This window comes from Ascaphus truei, chromosome 10 (genome assembly GCF_040206685.1).
Source record: "Ascaphus truei isolate aAscTru1 chromosome 10, aAscTru1.hap1, whole genome shotgun sequence".
Taxonomy (NCBI): domain Eukaryota; kingdom Metazoa; phylum Chordata; class Amphibia; order Anura; family Ascaphidae; genus Ascaphus; species Ascaphus truei.
In genome coordinates, this window is record NC_134492.1 from 55552228 (window position 1) to 55571047 (window position 18820).

General features: G+C 55.1%; 1 protein-coding gene across 8 annotated transcripts in view; it reads left to right on the forward strand.

The window, feature by feature from the left end:
• The window catches only part of LOC142503964 (putative oxidoreductase ZK1290.5), a 93486-nt gene that overhangs the window by 26713 nt on the left and 47953 nt on the right, over positions 1–18820 (forward strand). For all 8 annotated transcript variants that reach the window (XM_075616983.1, XM_075616986.1, XM_075616982.1 and 5 more), the window contains exon 4: positions 17907–17998. In XM_075616983.1, the coding sequence (XP_075473098.1) occupies positions 17907–17998 (92 nt within the window). The remainder of the gene's footprint in view (positions 1–17906; positions 17999–18820) is intronic.

Below are 18820 nucleotides of genomic sequence, written 5' to 3' on the forward strand. Positions count from 1 at the left end.
CCTATAACTCTTATTGCGCCATATAACCGCTGCCTATAACTCCTCCTATTACCCCATATAACCTCTCCCTATAACTCCTCCTATTACCCCATATAACCTCTCCCTATAACTGCTCCTATTACCCCATATAACCCCTCCCTATAACTCTTCCAGGATGGGCTGCAGATAAGCTTCTGCAGGGGAACCAGGATGGCCTTAGACCCAGGGGTTGGTGGCTGTGAGGTGGAGATGGAAGTAGGAGAGGCTGCAGCAGTGGTGAGGGCCTTGGGGAGCCTGATTGCAAGTTACAGTAGAGATTGGAGAAAGTGAAAAGAGCAGAACAGAACCTGCTTGGGAAAGAAGAGAGAGCATTTATTATTGCAGAGGTATAACAGTATGAAGGCTGAGTTGGAAGAAGAAAACATTAAAGAAATGTCAGAGTTCTGAGAGAGATGTGCACAAGAAGCAAATAAACTGTCTGCGTGATGATTTAACCTGATTGAGAGGTGAGATTGCTAAACTAACAGTGGATACAGTCAAACAGAAATGTTCCCTTTTAAAAACAATTGAAACGCTAACCCACAGTGCCGAGCGGGGTGCTGATTCATGTTTTGGAACAAGAAACCAGAACCCCAGTAAGAGCCACATTAAAAGCTCTCAAGAAAAGATAAGTTTGGATATGCCTAAAAGAAGTGGGAGAGAATCCCAGGGGTTAATAGCAGAATCAGCAGAAGATTTGGTAAAAAAAAAAAAAACCTTTACATGCAGAGAAAGCAGCAGACACCTGTGATGTTAGGTTATCTCAGACCCACACCCTGGGAGAAGTTACAGAGATTACAAAGAATTCCGGAGAGCAGCAAAGTAAGAACCCAGAACTGCTGGTGCAGGTGGAAATGGAGTTAGTACCTGAGAGCAGTGAGACAGAGAACCCATGCTCACCTGGACTTACAGAACCACCCCCCTGCTTATTCGCAGGTCCTGTGATTCAGAACCCTGAGAGGGGAGAACAGCAGGTGGTAATTAGCAGCAGTGGAGACAGCATTAACCCTGCAGTGCCTGGGAGTGAAATGAAGGATGTCGAGACTGAAATTGCATCTCCTATGCAGATAGTTCCTGATTAAAAGAGTCGCTCAATCAGAAGTTGGGGTGAAGCAGAGTAATAGTATTAAAGTAACCCCAGCTCATACAGAACCTCATTCAGCCTGGAGTGGGAGATCCTTTGTGAGCGCTGTGGCCAGAAATACTCAACCTTTATAAAGGAGAAATGTGGTAAGGTTGAGGTATAAAGGCGGAGAGGAGATGAAGCCTGACAGGATTTTTGTTGGAAGACATCTATTAAAATAATCTTTGGTCTTCAGAGCAGATGAAATGTACGCACTTATCCATGTTCCAGGCTCCTGTGAGTATGATGTCGGCTTTAAGAGACTTCAAGCTTTAGATTATTTCTGGACAAGATTCGAGAGTCTTAAAAACATTGAATTGTGGAAGTCCTTTGCAGCTATTCCTGTGTCTAAACCGTAAATAAAGTCTGTAACAATTCTCTTCAGATACGACTCAGTCCCAATATCAGATATTCTGATAAGGCTTGGCAGACAATGTGAAATACTGGCTCCACCTACAAGAATCATGGATGAAGAGGACATCTGGAAGCTGGCAAGTGCAAGTCAGACTTTCTCGACATGGCAATGTACAAAACATCTGCCCAACTATTTCTTCATTGGAAGAGAAAAAGGAAACCATTTTTACTATGGTCAGCCAACCTTGTGCCATAGATGTGGTTCAGCCAGACATTTAAGCAATATATGTGGTGTTCTAAAATGCAACTTGTGCCAGTCCTTGGGCCACGAGAGGGCAAGTTGTACGAAGATTAAATGTAATTTGTGATAAATTTGGACATTCCTATAGGAGCTGTGCAGAAGCATGGCATAATATCTCCGGAATCTGGGAGCAGGAAGTGGGTTTTGAAGAAAATGAAGCACTTTATGATTGTGCCTTGAAAGTTGCTGACAGAATTTGTCCAGATCAGCCTTGGAATGGAGTCTGTCCAGATCCACCTGCGGATGGAGTCTGTCCAGATCTGCTGGCGGAAGAAGCATTTACAGACTGTGTAGACATGGCCCAGGGAATATTAGAAGATCCCTCAGAGGGAACCTCCTCAAACTCACTTCCAGAAGGAGAGCAGTGTGGGGAAACCATAGATGATCTTACTAAGAGTGTAATCCAGGTGGGAAATAAAGATAAAAGCAGAATGCAGAATTGGATACCGGCTAAGAGAAGGAGGAAGGGCACAGTAAGAAGACTTGGAGGGACTCTTTGACATCTTAGGGCTGTTCTATAGTGTGTGCGCCCGTGCACGTAACGCACATTATTTGTGTGTATAGAGTCCGTGCGACAGGCTGGAAAGGTAGTGTGTGTGTGTGTGTGTTATAAATAAGTTTTAAATAAATAAATACGTTAATAAATTATTAACCTTGTACATACACACATATATACACACATATATACACACATACACACATACATACACACATACACACATACACACATACACAGATATTTACATACATTTCAGCGGTGGTAGCGGCGCAGCTTCTTTATTTTACTCATCTTCCCAACTGTAGGCCGGTTCCACGCTCGCTGCCGTGCGCGCGCGCGGCACCATAGAAAGGCTGACTAACCTCAGCCAACTAAAACAGCCGCGCGCGCACACGTCGTAGCAAGCGCGCGCGCACTATAGAACAGCCCTTACAGGTCGTGCTGGTAAAGTTCCTCAGGTGCCTGTAAGAAAAGTTTTTCTGCTCTTAGGAGAGATTGGGGGTCAAGAGCTGAAGACCCTGTTGATGTAGAGGAAGTTTCCTTATCTGAAGAGGAACATAGTATGGACGTTTCCATAGGGACATGATCCCACCTTCGGTGGCCACTAAGGGGTTTGGGTCATTAGGGGATAATGTGGGGAAAAAGAAGTAATGTTGCATTTTTGTTTGGCTAAAAATGTTTGTTTCTATAAGTGACCCTTTTAAAGGTAGCAACTGGTAATGTGGCAAAGACTGGCAGTTAGGGCCTTTATTTTGGTCCATGGAACTAAGACAGGTGTAAGGTGTAAGGAAGTGTAACAGGTTTATGTAAAGGGGTTGAGATGCCATAAACTATTAGAAAGTCAGGAAGGACGATGTTTTGTTGCGGGTACTTAATTAGGTTGGCACAATAGTCCTGATTTTAGGATTTATTAAGTATAATTTGTGGGTGGCTAGGTGTCAGGTTTCAATACAAAAATGTGTATAAGGGAAATGTGAAATGGCTTTTTAGAGGAGAAAGGTTGGTACAAATGTTGGGCGAATATTTGTATAATGTAAGTTTGTACAAATTGTGCAGTTTTTGTTTTCAAATTTATTGTTCTGTGAATTTTTCTTTTCAATAAAAAGAATTCCTCCTATTGCCCCATATAACCTCTCCCATTAACTCCTCCCATTACCCTAGATAACTGCTCCTTATAACTCCTCCTATTGCCCCATATAACCTCTCCCATTAACTCCTCCCATTACCCTATATAACTGCTCCCTATAACTCCTCCTATTGCCCCATTAACTCCTCCCATTGCCCCATATAACCGCTCCCTATAACTCCTCCCATTGCCCCATATAACCGCTCCCTATAACTCCTCCCATTGCCCCATATAACCGCTCCCTATAACTCCTTCTATTGCCTCATATAACTGCTCCCTATAACTCCTCCCATTGCCCCATATAACCGCTCCCTATAACTCCTCCTATTGCCTCATATAACTGCTCCCTATAACAACTATTAAACCATATAACCTCTCCCTATATCTCCTCCTATTATCCCATATAACCCCCCCCCTGCTGGGATCCTAGGGAGGTTACATCGGGCACAATATTTGCTACTCAACTCAGGGTACTGGAATCAGACGGCCGGGCGATGAGGTAGCAGTGTGCAGGAATCAGACGGCCGGGCGATGAGGTAGCAGGGTGCAGGAATCAGACGGCCGGGCGATGGGGTAGCAGGGTGCAGGAATCAGACGGGTGGGCGATGGGGTAGTAGAGTGCAGGAATCAGACGGCCGGCCGATGGGGTAGCAGGGTGCTGGAATCAGACGGCCGGGCGATGGGGTAGCAGGGTGCAGGAATCAGACGGCTGGGCGATGAGGTAGCAGGGTGCAGGAATCAGACGGCCGGGCGATGGGGTAGCAGGGTGCTGGAATCAGACGGCCGGGCGATGGGGTAGCAGGGTGCAGGAATCAGACGGGTGGGCGATGGGGTAGCAGGGTGCTGGAATCAGACGGCCAGGCGATGGGGTAGCAGGGTGCTGGAATCAGACGGCCGGGCGATGGGGTAGCAGGGTGCAGGAATCAGACGGCCGGGCGATTGGGTGTCAGGGTGCTGGAATCAGACGGCCGGGCGATGGGGTAGCAGGGTGCAGGAATCAGACGACCGGGCGATGGGGTAGCAGGGTGCTGGAATCAGACGGCCGGGCGATGGGGTAGCAGGGTGCAGGAATCAGACTTTCGGGCGATGGGGTAGCAGGGTGCTGGAATCAGACGGCCGGGCGATGGGGTAGCAGGGTGCTGGAATCAGACGGCCGGGCGATGAGGTAGCAGGGTGCAGGAATCAGACGGCCGGGCGATGAGGTAGCGGGGTGCAAGAATCAGACGGCCGGGCGATGGGTTAGCGGGGTGCTGGAATCAGACGGCCGGGTGATGAGGTAGCGGGGTGCTGGAATCAGACGGCCGGGCGATGAGGTAGCAGGGTGCAGGAATCAGACGGCCGGGCGATGGGGTAGCAGGGTGCTGGAATCAGACGGCCGGGCGATGAGGTAGCAGGGTGCAGGAATCAGACGGCCAGGCGATGGGGTAGCAGGGTGCTGGAATCAGACGGCCGGGCGATGGGGTAGCAGGGTGCTGGAATCAGACGGCCGGGCGATGGGGTAGCAGGGTGCTGGAATCAGACGGCCGGGCGATGGGGTAGCAGGGTGCTGGAATCAGACGGCCGGGCGATGAGGTAGCAGGGTGCTGGAATCAGACGGCCGGCGATGGGGTAGCAGGGTGCAGGAATCAGACGGCCGGGCGATGGGGTAGCAGGGTGCTGGAATCAGACGGGCGCGCGATGAGGTAGCAGGGTGCTGGAATCAGACGGCTGGGTGATGGGGTAGCAGGGTGCAGGAATCAGACGGCCGGGCGATGGGGTAGCAGGGTGCTGGAATCAGACGGCCAGGTGATGGGGTAGCAGGGTGCAGGAATCAGACGGCCGGGCGATGGGGTAGCAGGGTGCAGGAATCAGACGGCCGGGCGATGGGGTACCAGGGTGCAGGAATCAGACGGCCGGGCGATGGGGTAGCAGGGTGCTAGAATCAGACGGCCGGGCGATGGGGTAGCAGGGTGCAGGGATCAGACGGCCGGGCGATGGGGTAGCAGGGTGCAGGAATCAGACGGCCGGGCGATGGGGTAGCAGGGTGCAGGAATCAGACGGCCGGGCGATGGGGTAGCAGGGTGCTGGAATCAGACGGCCGGGCGATGGGGTAGCAGGGTGCAGGAATCAGACGGCTGGGCGATGGGGTAGCAGGGTGCTGGAATCAGACGGCCGGGCGATGGGGTAGCAGGGTGCAGGAATCAGACGGCTGGGCGATGGGGTAGCAGGGTGCTGGAATCAGACGGCCGGGCGATGGGGTAGCAGGGTGCAGGAATCAGACGGCTGGGCGATGGGGTAGCAGGGTGCTGGAATCAGACGGCCGGGCGATGGGGTAGCAGGGTGCTGGAATCAGACGGCCGGGCGATTGGGTAGTAGGGTGCTGGAATCAGACGGCCGGGTGATGGGGTAGTAGGGTGCTGGAATCAGACGGCCGGGCGATGGGGTAGCAGGGTGCTGGAATCAGACGGCCGGGCGATGAGGTAGCAGGGTGCAGGAATCAGACGGCCGGGGGATGGGGTAGCAGGGTGCTGGAATCAGACGGCCGGGCGATGGGGTAGCAGGGTGCTGGAATCAGACGGCCGGGCGATTGGGTAGCAGGGTGCTGGAATCAGACGGCCGGGCGTTGAGGTAGTAGGGTGCTGGAATCAGACGGCCGGGGGATGGGGTAGCAGGGTGCTGGAATCAGACGGCCGGGCGATGGGGTAGCAGGGTGCTGGAATCAGACGGCCGGGCGATGGGGTAGCAGGGTGCTGGAATCAGACGGCCGGGCGATGGGGTAGCAGGGTGCAGGAATCAGACGGCCGGGCGATGGGGTACCAGGGTGCTGGAATCAGACGGCCGGGCGATTGGGTAGTAGGGTGCTGGAATCAGACGGCCGGGCGATGGGGTAGCAGGGTGCTGGAATCAGACGGCCGGGCGATTGGGTAGTAGGGTGCTGGAATCAGACGGCCGGGCGATTGGGTAGTAGGGTGCTGGAATCAGACGGCCGGGTGATGGGGTAGCAGGGTGCTGGAATCAGACGGCCGGGCGATGAGGTAGCAGGGTGCAGGAATCAGACGGCCGGGGGATGGGGTAGCAGGGTGCAGGAATCAGACGGCCGGGCGATGCGGTAGCAGGGTGCTGGAATCAGACGGCCGGGCGTTGAGGTAGCAGGGTGCTGGAATTAGACGGCCAGGTGATGGGGTAGCAGGGTGCAGGAATCAGACGGCCGGGTGATGGGGTAGCAGGGTGCAGGAATCAGACGGCCGGGCGATGGGGTAGCAGGGTGCTGGAATCAGACGGTTGGGCGATGGGGTAGCAGGGTGCAGGAATCAGACGGCCGGGGGATGGGGTAGCAGGGTGCAGGAATCAGACGGCCGGGCGTTGAGGTAGCAGGGTGCTGGAATCAGACGGCCGGGCGTTGAGGTAGCAGGGTGCTGGAATCAGACGGCCGGGTGATGGGGTAGCAGGGTGCACACGTGACTCAGCGTGACTCAGCGGCTCACCGCACATGCCACTTGTCTCGGTGGCTCATCGCACAGGCCACTTGACCCGGTGGCTGATCGCACAGGCCACGTGACTCAGCGGCTCACTGCACAGGCCACGTGACTCAGTGGCTCACCACACAGGCCACGTGACTCAGTGGCTCACCAGACAGGCCACGTGACTCAGTGGCTCACCGCACAGGCCACGTGACTCAGCGGCTCACCACACAGGCCACGTGACTCAGTGGCTCACCATACAGGCCACGTGACTCAGCGGCTCACCGCACAGGCCACGTGACTCAGCGGCTCACCGCACAGGCCACGTGACTCGGTGGCTCACCGCATAGGCCACGTGACTCAGTGGCTCACCTCATTGCATGGGGGGGCAGTCTGCCTCATTGAATGGGGGGGCAGTCTGCCTCATTGAATGGGGGGGCAGTCTGCCTCATTGTATTGGGGGGGGGGCAGTCTGCCTCATTGTATTGGGGGGGGCAGTCTGCCTCATTGTATTGGGGGGGCAGTCTGCCTCATTGTATTGGGGGGGGCAGTCTGCCTCATTGTATTGGGGGGGCAGTCTGCCTCATTGTATTGGGGAGGCAGTCTGCCTCATTGTATTGGGGGGGCAGTCTGCCTCCTTGTATTGGGGGGGCAGTCTGCCTCATTGTATTGGGGGGGCAGTCTGCCTCATTGTATTGGGGGGGGCAGTCTGCCTCATTGTATTGGGGGGGGGGCAGTCTGCCTCATTGTATTGGGGGGGGGGCAGTCTGCCTCATTGTATTGGGGGGGGGGCAGTCTGCCTCATTGTATTGGGGGGGGGGCAGTCTGCCTCATTGTATTGGGGCTGGCAGTCTGCCTCATTGCATTGGGGGGGCAGTCTGCCTCATTGTATTGGGGGGGCAGTCTGCCTCATTGTATTGGGGGGGCAGTCTGCCTCATTGTATTGGAGTGGCAGTCTGCCTCATTGTATTGGGGGGGCAGTCTGCCTCATTGTATTGGGGGGGCAGTCTGCCTCGTATTGGGGGGGGGGGCAGTCTGCCTTATTGTATTGGGGTGGCAGTCTGCCTCATTGTATTGGGGGGGGCAGTCTGCCTCATTGTATTGGGGGGGCAGTCTGCCTCATTGTATTGGGGGGTCAGTCTGCCTCATTGTATTGGGGGGGGGGCAGTCTGCCTCATTGTATGGGGGGGGGGCAGTCTGCCTCATTGCATTCGGGTGGCAGTCTGCCTCATTGTATTGGGGGGGGGGGCAGTCTGCCTCATTGTATTGGGGGGGCAGTCTGCCTTGTATTGGGGGGTTGCAGTCTGCCTTATTGTATTGGGGGGCAGTCTGCCTCATTGTATTGGGGGGGCAGTCTGCCTCGTATTGGGGGGGCAGTCTGCCTTATTGTATTGGGGGGGCAGTCTGCCTCATTGTATTGGGGGGGGGCAGTCTGCCTCATTGTATTGGGGGGGCAGTCTGCCTCATTGTATTGGGGGTCAGTCTGCCTCATTGTATTGGGGGGGGTCAGTCTGCCTCATTGTATTGGGGGGGGGCAGTCTGCCTCATTGTATTGGGGGGGGGCAGTCTGCCTCAGTGTATTGGGGGGGGGCAGTCTGCCTCATTGCATTCGGGTGGCAGTCTGCCTCATTGTATTGGGGGGGGCAGTCTGCCTCATTGTATTGGAGGGCAGTCTGCCTCATATTGGGGGGGCAGTCTGCCTTATTGTATTGGGGGGGCAGTCTGCCTCATTGTATTGGGGGGGCAGTCTGCCTCATTGTATTGGGGGGGCAGTCTGCCTCATTGTATTGGGGGTGGCAGTCTGCCTCATTGCATTGGGGGGGCAGTCTGCCTCATTGCATTGGGGGGGCAGTCTGCCTCATTGTATTGGGGGGGCAGTCTGCCTCATTGTATTGGGGGGGGCAGTCTGCCTCATTGTATTGGGGTGGCAGTCTGCCTCATTGTATTGGGGGGGCAGTCTGCCTTATTGTATTGGGGGGGCAGTCTGCCTCATTGTATTGGGGGGGCAGTCTGCCTCATTGTATTGGGGGGGCAGTCTGCCTTATTGTATTGGGGTGGCAGTCTGCCTCATTGTATTGGGGGGGCAGTCTGCCTCATTGTATTGGGGGGCAGTCTGCCTCATTGTATTGGGGGGTCAGTCTGCCTCATTGTATTGGGGGGGGCAGTCTGCCTCATTGTATTGGGGGGGGGCAGTCTGCCTCATTGTATGGGGGGGGGCAGTCTGCCTCATTGTATTGGGGGGGGGGCAGTCTGCCTCATTGCATTCGGGTGGCAGTCTGCCTCATTGTATTGGGGGGGGGCAGTCTGCCTCATTGTATTGGGGGGGCATATTGGGGGGGCAGTCTGCCTCGTATTGGGGGGGGGGCAGTCTGCCTTATTGTATTGGGGGCAGTCTGCCTCATTGTATTGGGGGGGCAGTCTGCCTCGTATGGGGGGGGGGCAGTCTGCCTTATTGTATTGGGGGGGCAGTCTGCCTCATTGTATTGGGGGGGGGCAGTCTGCCTCATTGTATTGGGGGGGGGCAGTCTGCCTCATTGTATTGGGGGGGGCAGTCTGCCTCATTGTATTGGGGGGGCAGTCTGCCTCATTGTATTGGGGGGTCAGTCTGCCTCATTGTATTGGGGGGGGTCAGTCTGCCTCATTGTATTGGGGGGGCAGTCTGCCTCGTATTGGGGGGGCAGTCTGCCTTATTGTATTGGGGGGGCAGTCTGCCTCGTATTGGGGGGGGGGGCAGTCTGCCTTATTGTATTGGGGTGGCAGTCTGCCTCATTGTATTGGGGGGGGTCAGTCTGCCTCATTGTATTGGGGGGGGCAGTCTGCCTCATTGTATTGGGGGGGGGCAGTCTGCCTCAGTGTATTGGGGGGGGGCAGTCTGCCTCATTGCATTCGGGTGGCAGTCTGCCTCATTGTATTGGGGGGGGCAGTCTGCCTCATTGTATTGGAGGGCAGTCTGCCTCATATTGGGGGGGCAGTCTGCCTTATTGTATTGGGGGGGCAGTCTGCCTCATTGTATTGGGGGGGCAGTCTGCCTCATTGTATTGGGGGGGCAGTCTGCCTCATTGTATTGGGGGTGGCAGTCTGCCTCATTGCATTGGGGGGGCAGTCTGCCTCATTGCATTGGGGGGGCAGTCTGCCTCATTGTATTGGGGGGGCAGTCTGCCTCATTGTATTGGGGGGGGCAGTCTGCCTCATTGTATTGGGGTGGCAGTCTGCCTCATTGTATTGGGGGGGCAGTCTGCCTTATTGTATTGGGGGGGCAGTCTGCCTCATTGTATTGGGGGGGCAGTCTGCCTCGTATTGGGGGGGCAGTCTGCCTTATTGTATTGGGGTGGCAGTCTGCCTCATTGTATTGGGGGGGCAGTCTGCCTCATTGTATTGGGGGGCAGTCTGCCTCATTGTATTGGGGGGTCAGTCTGCCTCATTGTATTGGGGGGGGCAGTCTGCCTCATTGTATTGGGGGGGGCAGTCTGCCTCATTGTATGGGGGGGGGCAGTCTGCCTCATTGTATTGGGGGGGGGGCAGTCTGCCTCATTGCATTCGGGTGGCAGTCTGCCTCATTGTATTGGGGGGGGGCAGTCTGCCTCATTGTATTGGGGGGGCATATTGGGGGGGCAGTCTGCCTCGTATTGGGGGGGGGGGGCAGTCTGCCTTATTGTATTGGGGGCAGTCTGCCTCATTGTATTGGGGGGGCAGTCTGCCTCGTATGGGGGGGGGGCAGTCTGCCTTATTGTATTGGGGGGGCAGTCTGCCTCATTGTATTGGGGGGGGGCAGTCTGCCTCATTGTATTGGGGGGGGCAGTCTGCCTCATTGTATTGGGGGGGGCAGTCTGCCTCATTGTATTGGGGGGGCAGTCTGCCTCATTGTATTGGGGGGTCAGTCTGCCTCATTGTATTGGGGGGGGTCAGTCTGCCTCATTGTATTGGGGGGGCAGTCTGCCTCGTATTGGGGGGGCAGTCTGCCTTATTGTATTGGGGGGGCAGTCTGCCTCGTATTGGGGGGGGGCAGTCTGCCTTATTGTATTGGGGTGGCAGTCTGCCTCATTGTATTGGGGGGGGCAGTCTGCCTCATTGTATTGGGGGGGCAGTCTGCCTCATTGTATTGGGGGGGGCAGTCTGCCTCATTGCATTTGGGTGGCAGTCTGCCTCATTGCATTCGGGTGGCAGTCTGCCTCATTGCATTGTAGGGTGGAGTTGCATTGGGGGGGGGGCATTCTGCCTAATTTCATTTGGGGGGAAGTCTCCCCCTTCCAGTGTTCTGCTTGTGGCAGTTAATTGGCACTGCTGCTTTAAATACCCTGTGTGTAAAATAAGGGACCTAATAGTGCACAGTTACATTGTATCTGGCCCTCGGTGACGTAACGAGGAGTGATACACTGCTTGGATGCCCGCGGTTTGGAGATGTCTTAAATATTCATTTCCCAAGTGCTCTACAGAGAGGAAAAGTCTTATCTCCGGCAGGAAACGTCCCCTGTGTGGGTCAGTCTGTGCTTCCAACGTCCTTCCCCTGACCTTGTGCTGTATCCCACACGGACATGCTCCTTCCCACTAACGCTGAAGCCTGGGGAATAATCCTGTACTTTCCTTCTGCATCCAAGCTTACCGAAAGTCAGGGTAACTCCACCACCGCAGCCCCCCAATCTTACCCCGCACATCAGGGTAACTCCACCAGCGCAGCCCCCCAAATCTTACCCCGCACATCAGGGTAACTCCACCAGCGCAGCCCCCCAAATCTTACCCCGCACATCAGGGTAACTCCACCACCGCAGCCCCCCAATCTTACCCCGCACATCAGGGTAACTCCACCAGCGCAGCCCCCCAATCTTACCCCGCACATCAGGGTAACTCCACCAGCGCAGCCCCCCAAATCTTACCCCGCACATCAGGGTAACTCCACCACCGCAGCCCCCCAATCTTACCCCGCACATCAGGGCAACTCCACCAGCGCAGCCCCCCAAATCTTACCCCGCACATCAGGGTAACTCCACCAGCGCAGCCCCCCAAATCTTACCCCGCACATCAGGGTAACTCCACCAGCGCAGCCCCCCAAATCTTACCCCGCACATCAGGGTAACTCCACCAGCGCAGCCCCCCAAATCTTACCCCGCACATCAGGGTAACTCCACCAGCGCAGCCCCCAAAATCTTACCCCGCACATCAGGGTAACTCCACCAGCGCAGCCCCCAAAATCTTACCCCGCACATCAGGGTAACTCCACCAGCGCAGCCCCCCAAATCTTACCCGCACATCAGGGTAACTCCACCAGCGCAGCCCCCCAAATCTTACCCCGCACATCAGGGTAACTCCACCAGCGCAGCCCCCCAAATCTTACCCCGCACATCAGGGTAACTCCACCAGCGCAGCCCCCCAAATCTTACCCCGCACATCAGGGTAACTCCACCAGCGCAGCCCCCCAAATCTTACCCCGCACATCAGGGTAACTCCACCAGTGCAGCCCCCCAATCTTACCCTGCACATCAGGGTAACTCCACCAGTGCAGCCCCCCAATCTTACCCTGCACATCAGGGTAACTCCACCAGCGCAGCCCCCCAATCTTACCCGCACATCAGGGTAACTCCACCAGCGCAGCCCCCCAAATCTTACCCCGCACATCAGGGTAACTCCACCAGCGCAGCCCCCCAAATCTTACCCCGCACATCAGGGTAACTCCTCCAGCGTTGCCTCCGAAATCACACCCCGCACATCAGGGTAACTCCTCCAGCGTTGCCTCCGAAATCACACCCCGCACATCAGGGTAACTCCTCCAGCGTTGCCTCCGAAATCTTACCCCGCACATCAGGGTAACTCCACATCTAATGCTGTAAGTGATGTACGGGGTGACAGGGCACACTCCTCATCGGATGTCGGATAAGATCAGCGTAACAGACAGAAGGCTTTTTACTGTAACACTTTGTCTCTGTAACTCTGAGGCCTGATCCTTATGATTCGCTTCAACCTCATCTCCTCCGCTGGGTAACTCTGCCGACACCCGCACCGGTGAGGCGTGTGCCGTATATCCCATTGCCTGTTATGGGCGAGGTGGTGTGTTGTGGTGAGCGCTTGCCCCTGTTGCAGCTTCTGCATATATTGCTGTCCCTTTACCACGGTCACTGCCACGGGGCGGGTCACTTGTTGTACTTTGCTGTCCCTTTACCGCGGTCACTGCCACGGGGCGGGTCACACACGTACTTTGCTGTCCCTTTACCACGGTCACTGCCACGGGGCGGGTCACACGTTGTACTTTGCTGTCCCTTTACCACAGTCACTGCCACGGGGCGGGTCACACTTGTTGTACTTTGCTGTCCCTTTACCGCGGTCACTGCCACGGGGCGGGTCACACACACGTACTTTGCTGTCCCTTTACCGCGGTCACTGCCACGGGGCGGGTCACACGTTGTACTTTGCTGTCCCTTTACCACGGTCACTGCCACGGGGCGGGTCACACACGTACTTTACTGTCCCTTTACCACGGTCACTGCCACGGGGCGGGTCACACGTTGTACTTTGCTGTCCCTTTACCGCGGTCACTGCCACGGGGCGGGTCACACGTTGTACTTTGCTGTCCCTTTACCACGGTCACTGCCACGGGGCGGGTCACACACACGTACTTTGCTGTCCCTTTACCGCGGTCACTGCCACGGGGCGGGTCACACGTTGTACTTTGCTGTCCCTTTACCGCGGTCACTGCCACGGGGCGGGTCACACACGTACTTTGCTGTCCCTTTACCACGGTCACTGCCACGGGGCGGGTCACACACGTACTTTGCTGTCCCTTTACCACGGTCACTGCCACGGGGCGGGTCACACACGTTGTACTTTGCTGTCCCTTTACCACGGTCACTGCCACGGGGCGGGTCACACGTTGTACTTTGCTGTCCCTTTACCACGGTCACAGCCACGGGGCGGGTCACACACACGTACTTTGCTGTCCCTTTACCGCGGTCACTGCCACGGGGCGGGTCACACATGTTGTACTTTGCTGTCCCTTTACCGCGGTCATTGCCACGGGGCGGGTCACACACGTTGTACTTTGCTGTCCCTTTACCACGGTTACTGCCACGGGGCGGGTCACACGTACTTTGCTGTCCCTTTACCGTGGTCACTGCCACGGGGCGGGTCACACACGTACTTTGCTGTCCCTTTACCACGGTCACTGCCACGGGGCGGGTCACACACGTTGTACTTTGCTGTCCCTGTACCACGGTCACTGCCACGGGGCGGGTCACACACGTACTTTGCTGTCCCTTTACCGTGGTCACTGCCACGGGGCGGGTCACACGTTGTACTTTGCTGTCCCTTTACCGTGGTCACTGCCACAGGGCGGGTCACACACACGTACTTTGCTGTCCCTTTACCACGGTCACTGCCACGGGGCGGGTCACACGTTGTACTTTGCTGTCCCTTTACCGTGGTCACTGCCACGGGGCGGGTCACACACGTTCTTTGCTGTCCCTTTACCACGGTCACTGCCACGGGGCGGGTCACACACGTTGTACTTTGCTGTCCCTGTACCACGGTCACTGCCACGGGGCGGGTCACACACGTACTTTGCTGTCCCTTTACCGTGGTCACTGCCACGGGGCGGGTCACACGTTGTACTTTGCTGTCCCTTTACCACGGTCACTGCCACGGGGCGGGTCACACACACGTACTTTGCTGTCCCTTTACCGCGGTCACTGCCACGGGGCGGGTCACACACGTTGTACTTTGCTGTCCCTTTACCACGGTCACTGCCACGGGGCGGGTCACACACGTTGTACTTTGCTGTCCCTTTACCGCGGTCACTGCCACGGGGCGGGTCACACACGTACTTTGCTGTCCCTTTACCGCGGTCACTGCCACGGGGCGGGTCACACACGTTGTACTTTGCTGTCCCTTTACCACGGTCACTGCCACGGGGCGGGTCACACACGTTGTACTTTGCTGTCCATTTACCACGGTCACTGCCACGGGGCGGGTCACACACACGTTGTACTTTGCTGTCCCTTTACCACGGTCACTGCCACGGGGCGGGTCACACACGTACTTTGCTGTCCCTTTACCGCGGTCACTGCCACGGGGCGGGTCACACACGTACTTTGCTGTCCCTTTACCGCGGTCACTGCCACGGGGCGGGTCACACACGTTGTACTTTGCTGTCCCTTTACCGCGGTCACTGCCACGGGGCGGGTCACACACGTTGTACTTTGCTGTCCCTTTACCACAGTCACTGCCACGGGGCGGGTCACACGTTGTACTTTGCTGTCCCTTTACCGCGGTCACTGCCACGGGGCGGGTCACACATGTTGTACTTTGCTGTCCCTTTACCACGGTCACTGCCACGGGGCGGGTCACACGTTGTACTTTGCTGTCCCTTTACCACGGTCACTGCCACGGGGCGGGTCACACGTTGTACTTTGCTGTCCCTTTACCGCGGTCACTGCCACGGGGCGGGTCACACACGTACTTTGCTGTCCCTTTACCACGGTCACTGCCACGGGGCGGGTCACACACGTACTTTGCTGTCCCTTTACCACGGTTACTGCCACGGGGCGGGTCACACGTTGTACTTTGCTGTCCCTTTACCGCGGTCACTGCCACGGGGCGGGTCACACACACGTTGTACTTTGCTGTCCCTTTACCACGGTCACTGCCACGGGGCGGGTCACTTGTTGTACTTTGCTGTCCCTTTACCGCGGTCACTGCCACGGGGCGGGTCACACACGTTGTACTTTGCTGTCCCTTTACCGCGGTCACTGCCACGGGGCGGGTCACACACGTTGTACTTTGCTGTCCCTTTACCGAGGTCACTGCCACGGGGCGGGTCACACACGTTGTACTTTGCTGGTCCTCTGAGACCGGTTTGTGGCCCCTGCCGCTCGTGATCAGAGGACTTATGGCCGTGTCCGGGACTGGACGTGATTTGCAGGTTCTCTGGCAGTGAAAGTGTTAACAAACAACAGCTTTATCAGGTCGGGACCAAGCAGGGCGAATATCAGTTATCTGTCAGACGTTAATGTGAGCCGGCAGCGGCCATCGTGCGGGTGGAAGTGTCCGCAGGGCTGTGCGAGGTCAGATAAGGAGCGTTACCCAGTGACACCGTGTGCCAGCGCCCGGCTCCGGCTTCTGAAACATTGTGGTAAAGTTATCGCAAACCTCAGGGGCGCTGCCGGCGAGAGGAGGCAGGCAGCCGGCTTCCACTATGGGACAGGGGGACAGCACGACGTCTTCGGACGGCATGTGCCGCACGTGGAATGCAACATCCGGCATGTGTAGGGAACACGAGACGCTGAATCCCCCTGTGAGCCCATCGCTGCTAATCCTAACGCCACTTCAGCCCCAGCTGTGCCGGCCGCCGCTTCCTCTGGGGTCCCTCAGGGACGGCTTCTTCCTTTGCTTTCTCTGGAAGACCTTTTCCCGGAATCGGACTGATCTTTTCTTCTTTGCTCCATAATACCCCTGGGACCCTTCGGCGTGTTTACATTCTCTGAACTTTTTCGTGGCGTGTCACGGGTGGGACGGAGCAATCAGGTGGCGCGGATTTCCGTTTGGCCTCTGTGCCCCCCCTCGGTACCAGTTCACGTGGGGGTGTAAAGCAGAGCGGTAGATTGGAACGGTGCGGCCACATCTGGACGGGGTGTCGCCTTTTCCCCGATGTATTTGGAGAGCGAAGTCTGGAGATTAAAAAGGTCAATCTGGCATCACTGGTTAGGCATCTTCTTGGCAAAGCCGAATCGCCGCAGGCGCATCGAAGCAATGAAACGTATAGGGCATATCCGCTAAGCAGCGCACAATACCTTTACAGCAATAATGATGGCTCATTCAAGTGAATTGACACTAAGGTGTGTTAGGAATAGCGAATAGCACTCCTTAGTAAATATGGTCCCTTAATCCCAGTTACTAGAATGATTCTAGTTTTATCCTATGCAGTCTAAGCCCAGGACCAGGAAGTGGTAAGGTGGCCATGTTTTTCTATCCCCAGTTGCCAGGGATGTTAAGAGCTTGTAAATGTTAAGAAAATACAATTGCCCTCCATACGTTCACAAGGAAAACAGGAAAGCAGGATTGGTTTTTACGTACTGTAGATCATTTTTTTATTAATAATCACGATATATAAAGGCAGTGTCCTATAACCGTTACCCATCTAACCGGACGTCAACTCATCATAAAAGCAATGAAATAGGTCTGTCAAGTAAAACAAATATAACACATAAATATTACACAACGTGAGCATGGCGCGTTGTGACGCACATTATGTTGTGTGCAGGTGACTTGAGATGAGCAAAACTGTCACAGAAATTTGCAAAACCGACAATTGATTAGAATGTTTTGCAGATATTTGCCCGCACATCAACGTCTTCTGCATTAGAAATTCCCCAGAAAAATTGCTGCGCTCTTAAAATTCACACAACCCCCGGAAGCTCAGAACCCCGACCCAGCACGCCGTATATATCTGCGCTAGAAGGAGCGCTGCTGGGACTGCGATCTCATAATGTATGGAACAAAAGACGACAAGCCTCAGTGCTACAGCCAATTGGACATATTATACAGTTACATACTTATCTGTTTGTCTTCTCAGAAGTGAGAGTCACTAGTCAGATCCTTTGGCCGGGTATTTTAAGCCTCTCATTATATGCATTAGAAAGGCACCGGAAAAATCGCTGCCCAAGTCCCGTGGGTCTTCAAATACAGCGGGGATCCCAACTACAGTCCTCAAGAACCCCCAACAGGTCACGGTTGCAAGGATAGCCCTGCTTCAGCGCAGGTGGCACGGTCAAAAGGCCTGAGCCACTGATTAAGGATATCTTTACAAGCGGGCCTGTTTGGGGTTCTTGAGGACTGGGGACCACTGAAATACAGCATTTTTATGTCCCCAGTGAGTTTCGGCGAACATCGGAACAAACAAATCTTTAGTCAAAATTGAAGAAGGAATCCTGAAAGGTTTTGGGACCTAGGCTTCAGGAGCCTCCGAGCAGACCTGTGGTACAGTGTTAGTTGTGTTTTCAAAAAGTTTTATCACGCATCATGAATTTTGCTCCCTAACCTCTGTGCGGTGTCCCCTCTCATAGGAGTCTGTCGCTCCATCGGAGTTAGTAACTTTCTCATTCACCACTTGGAACAGCTGAAGGAAGACTGCAGCGTGGTACCTCACCTCAACCAGGTGAGTGTGTCTGCGCCAGAGCGATAAAAGTGGGGGCGAGGGGCACAGGACTGCAAGGGAAATGTCTGTATTACAGGAGTGTTTTTTTGACCGGGATTCCTAGGAACCCTTGGGTTCCCCGGGCCTCCCTAAAGGGTTCTGTGCAATTTTTAGGCCATTTGAAAGTTGTACCAAATGCAGAAGAATTTACAATGCATTTGATCTCAGACGCGCTATTAGAGAGGGTTGGGGTTCCTTACAATGCATTTGATCTCAGACGTGCTATTAGAGAGGGTTGGGGTTCCTTACAATGCATCTGATCTCAGACGCGCTATTAGAGAGGGTTGGGGTTCCTTACAATGCATCTGATCTCAGACACGCTATTAGAGAGGGTTGGGGTTCCTTACAATGCATCTGATCTCAGGCGCGCTATTAGAGAGGGTTGGGGTTCCTTACAATGCATCTGATCTCAGGCGCGCTATTAGAGAGGGTTGGGGTTCCTTACAATGCATCTGATCTCAGACGTGCCATTAGAGAGGGTCGGGGTTCCTTACAATGCATCTGGTCTCAGACACACTATTAGAGAGGGTTGGGGTTCCTTACAATGCATCTGATCTCAGACGCGCCATTAGAGAGGGTCGGGGTTCCTTACAATGCATCTGATCTCAGACGCGCCATTAGAGAGGGTTGGGGTTCCTTACAATGCATCTGATCTCAGACGCGCCATTAGAGAGGGTTGGGGTTCCTTACAATGTATCTGATCTCAGACACACTATTAGAGAGGGTTGGGGTTCTTCAGAATTTCACAATACAATTATAGTGTTCTTTAACTAAAAAAGGTTT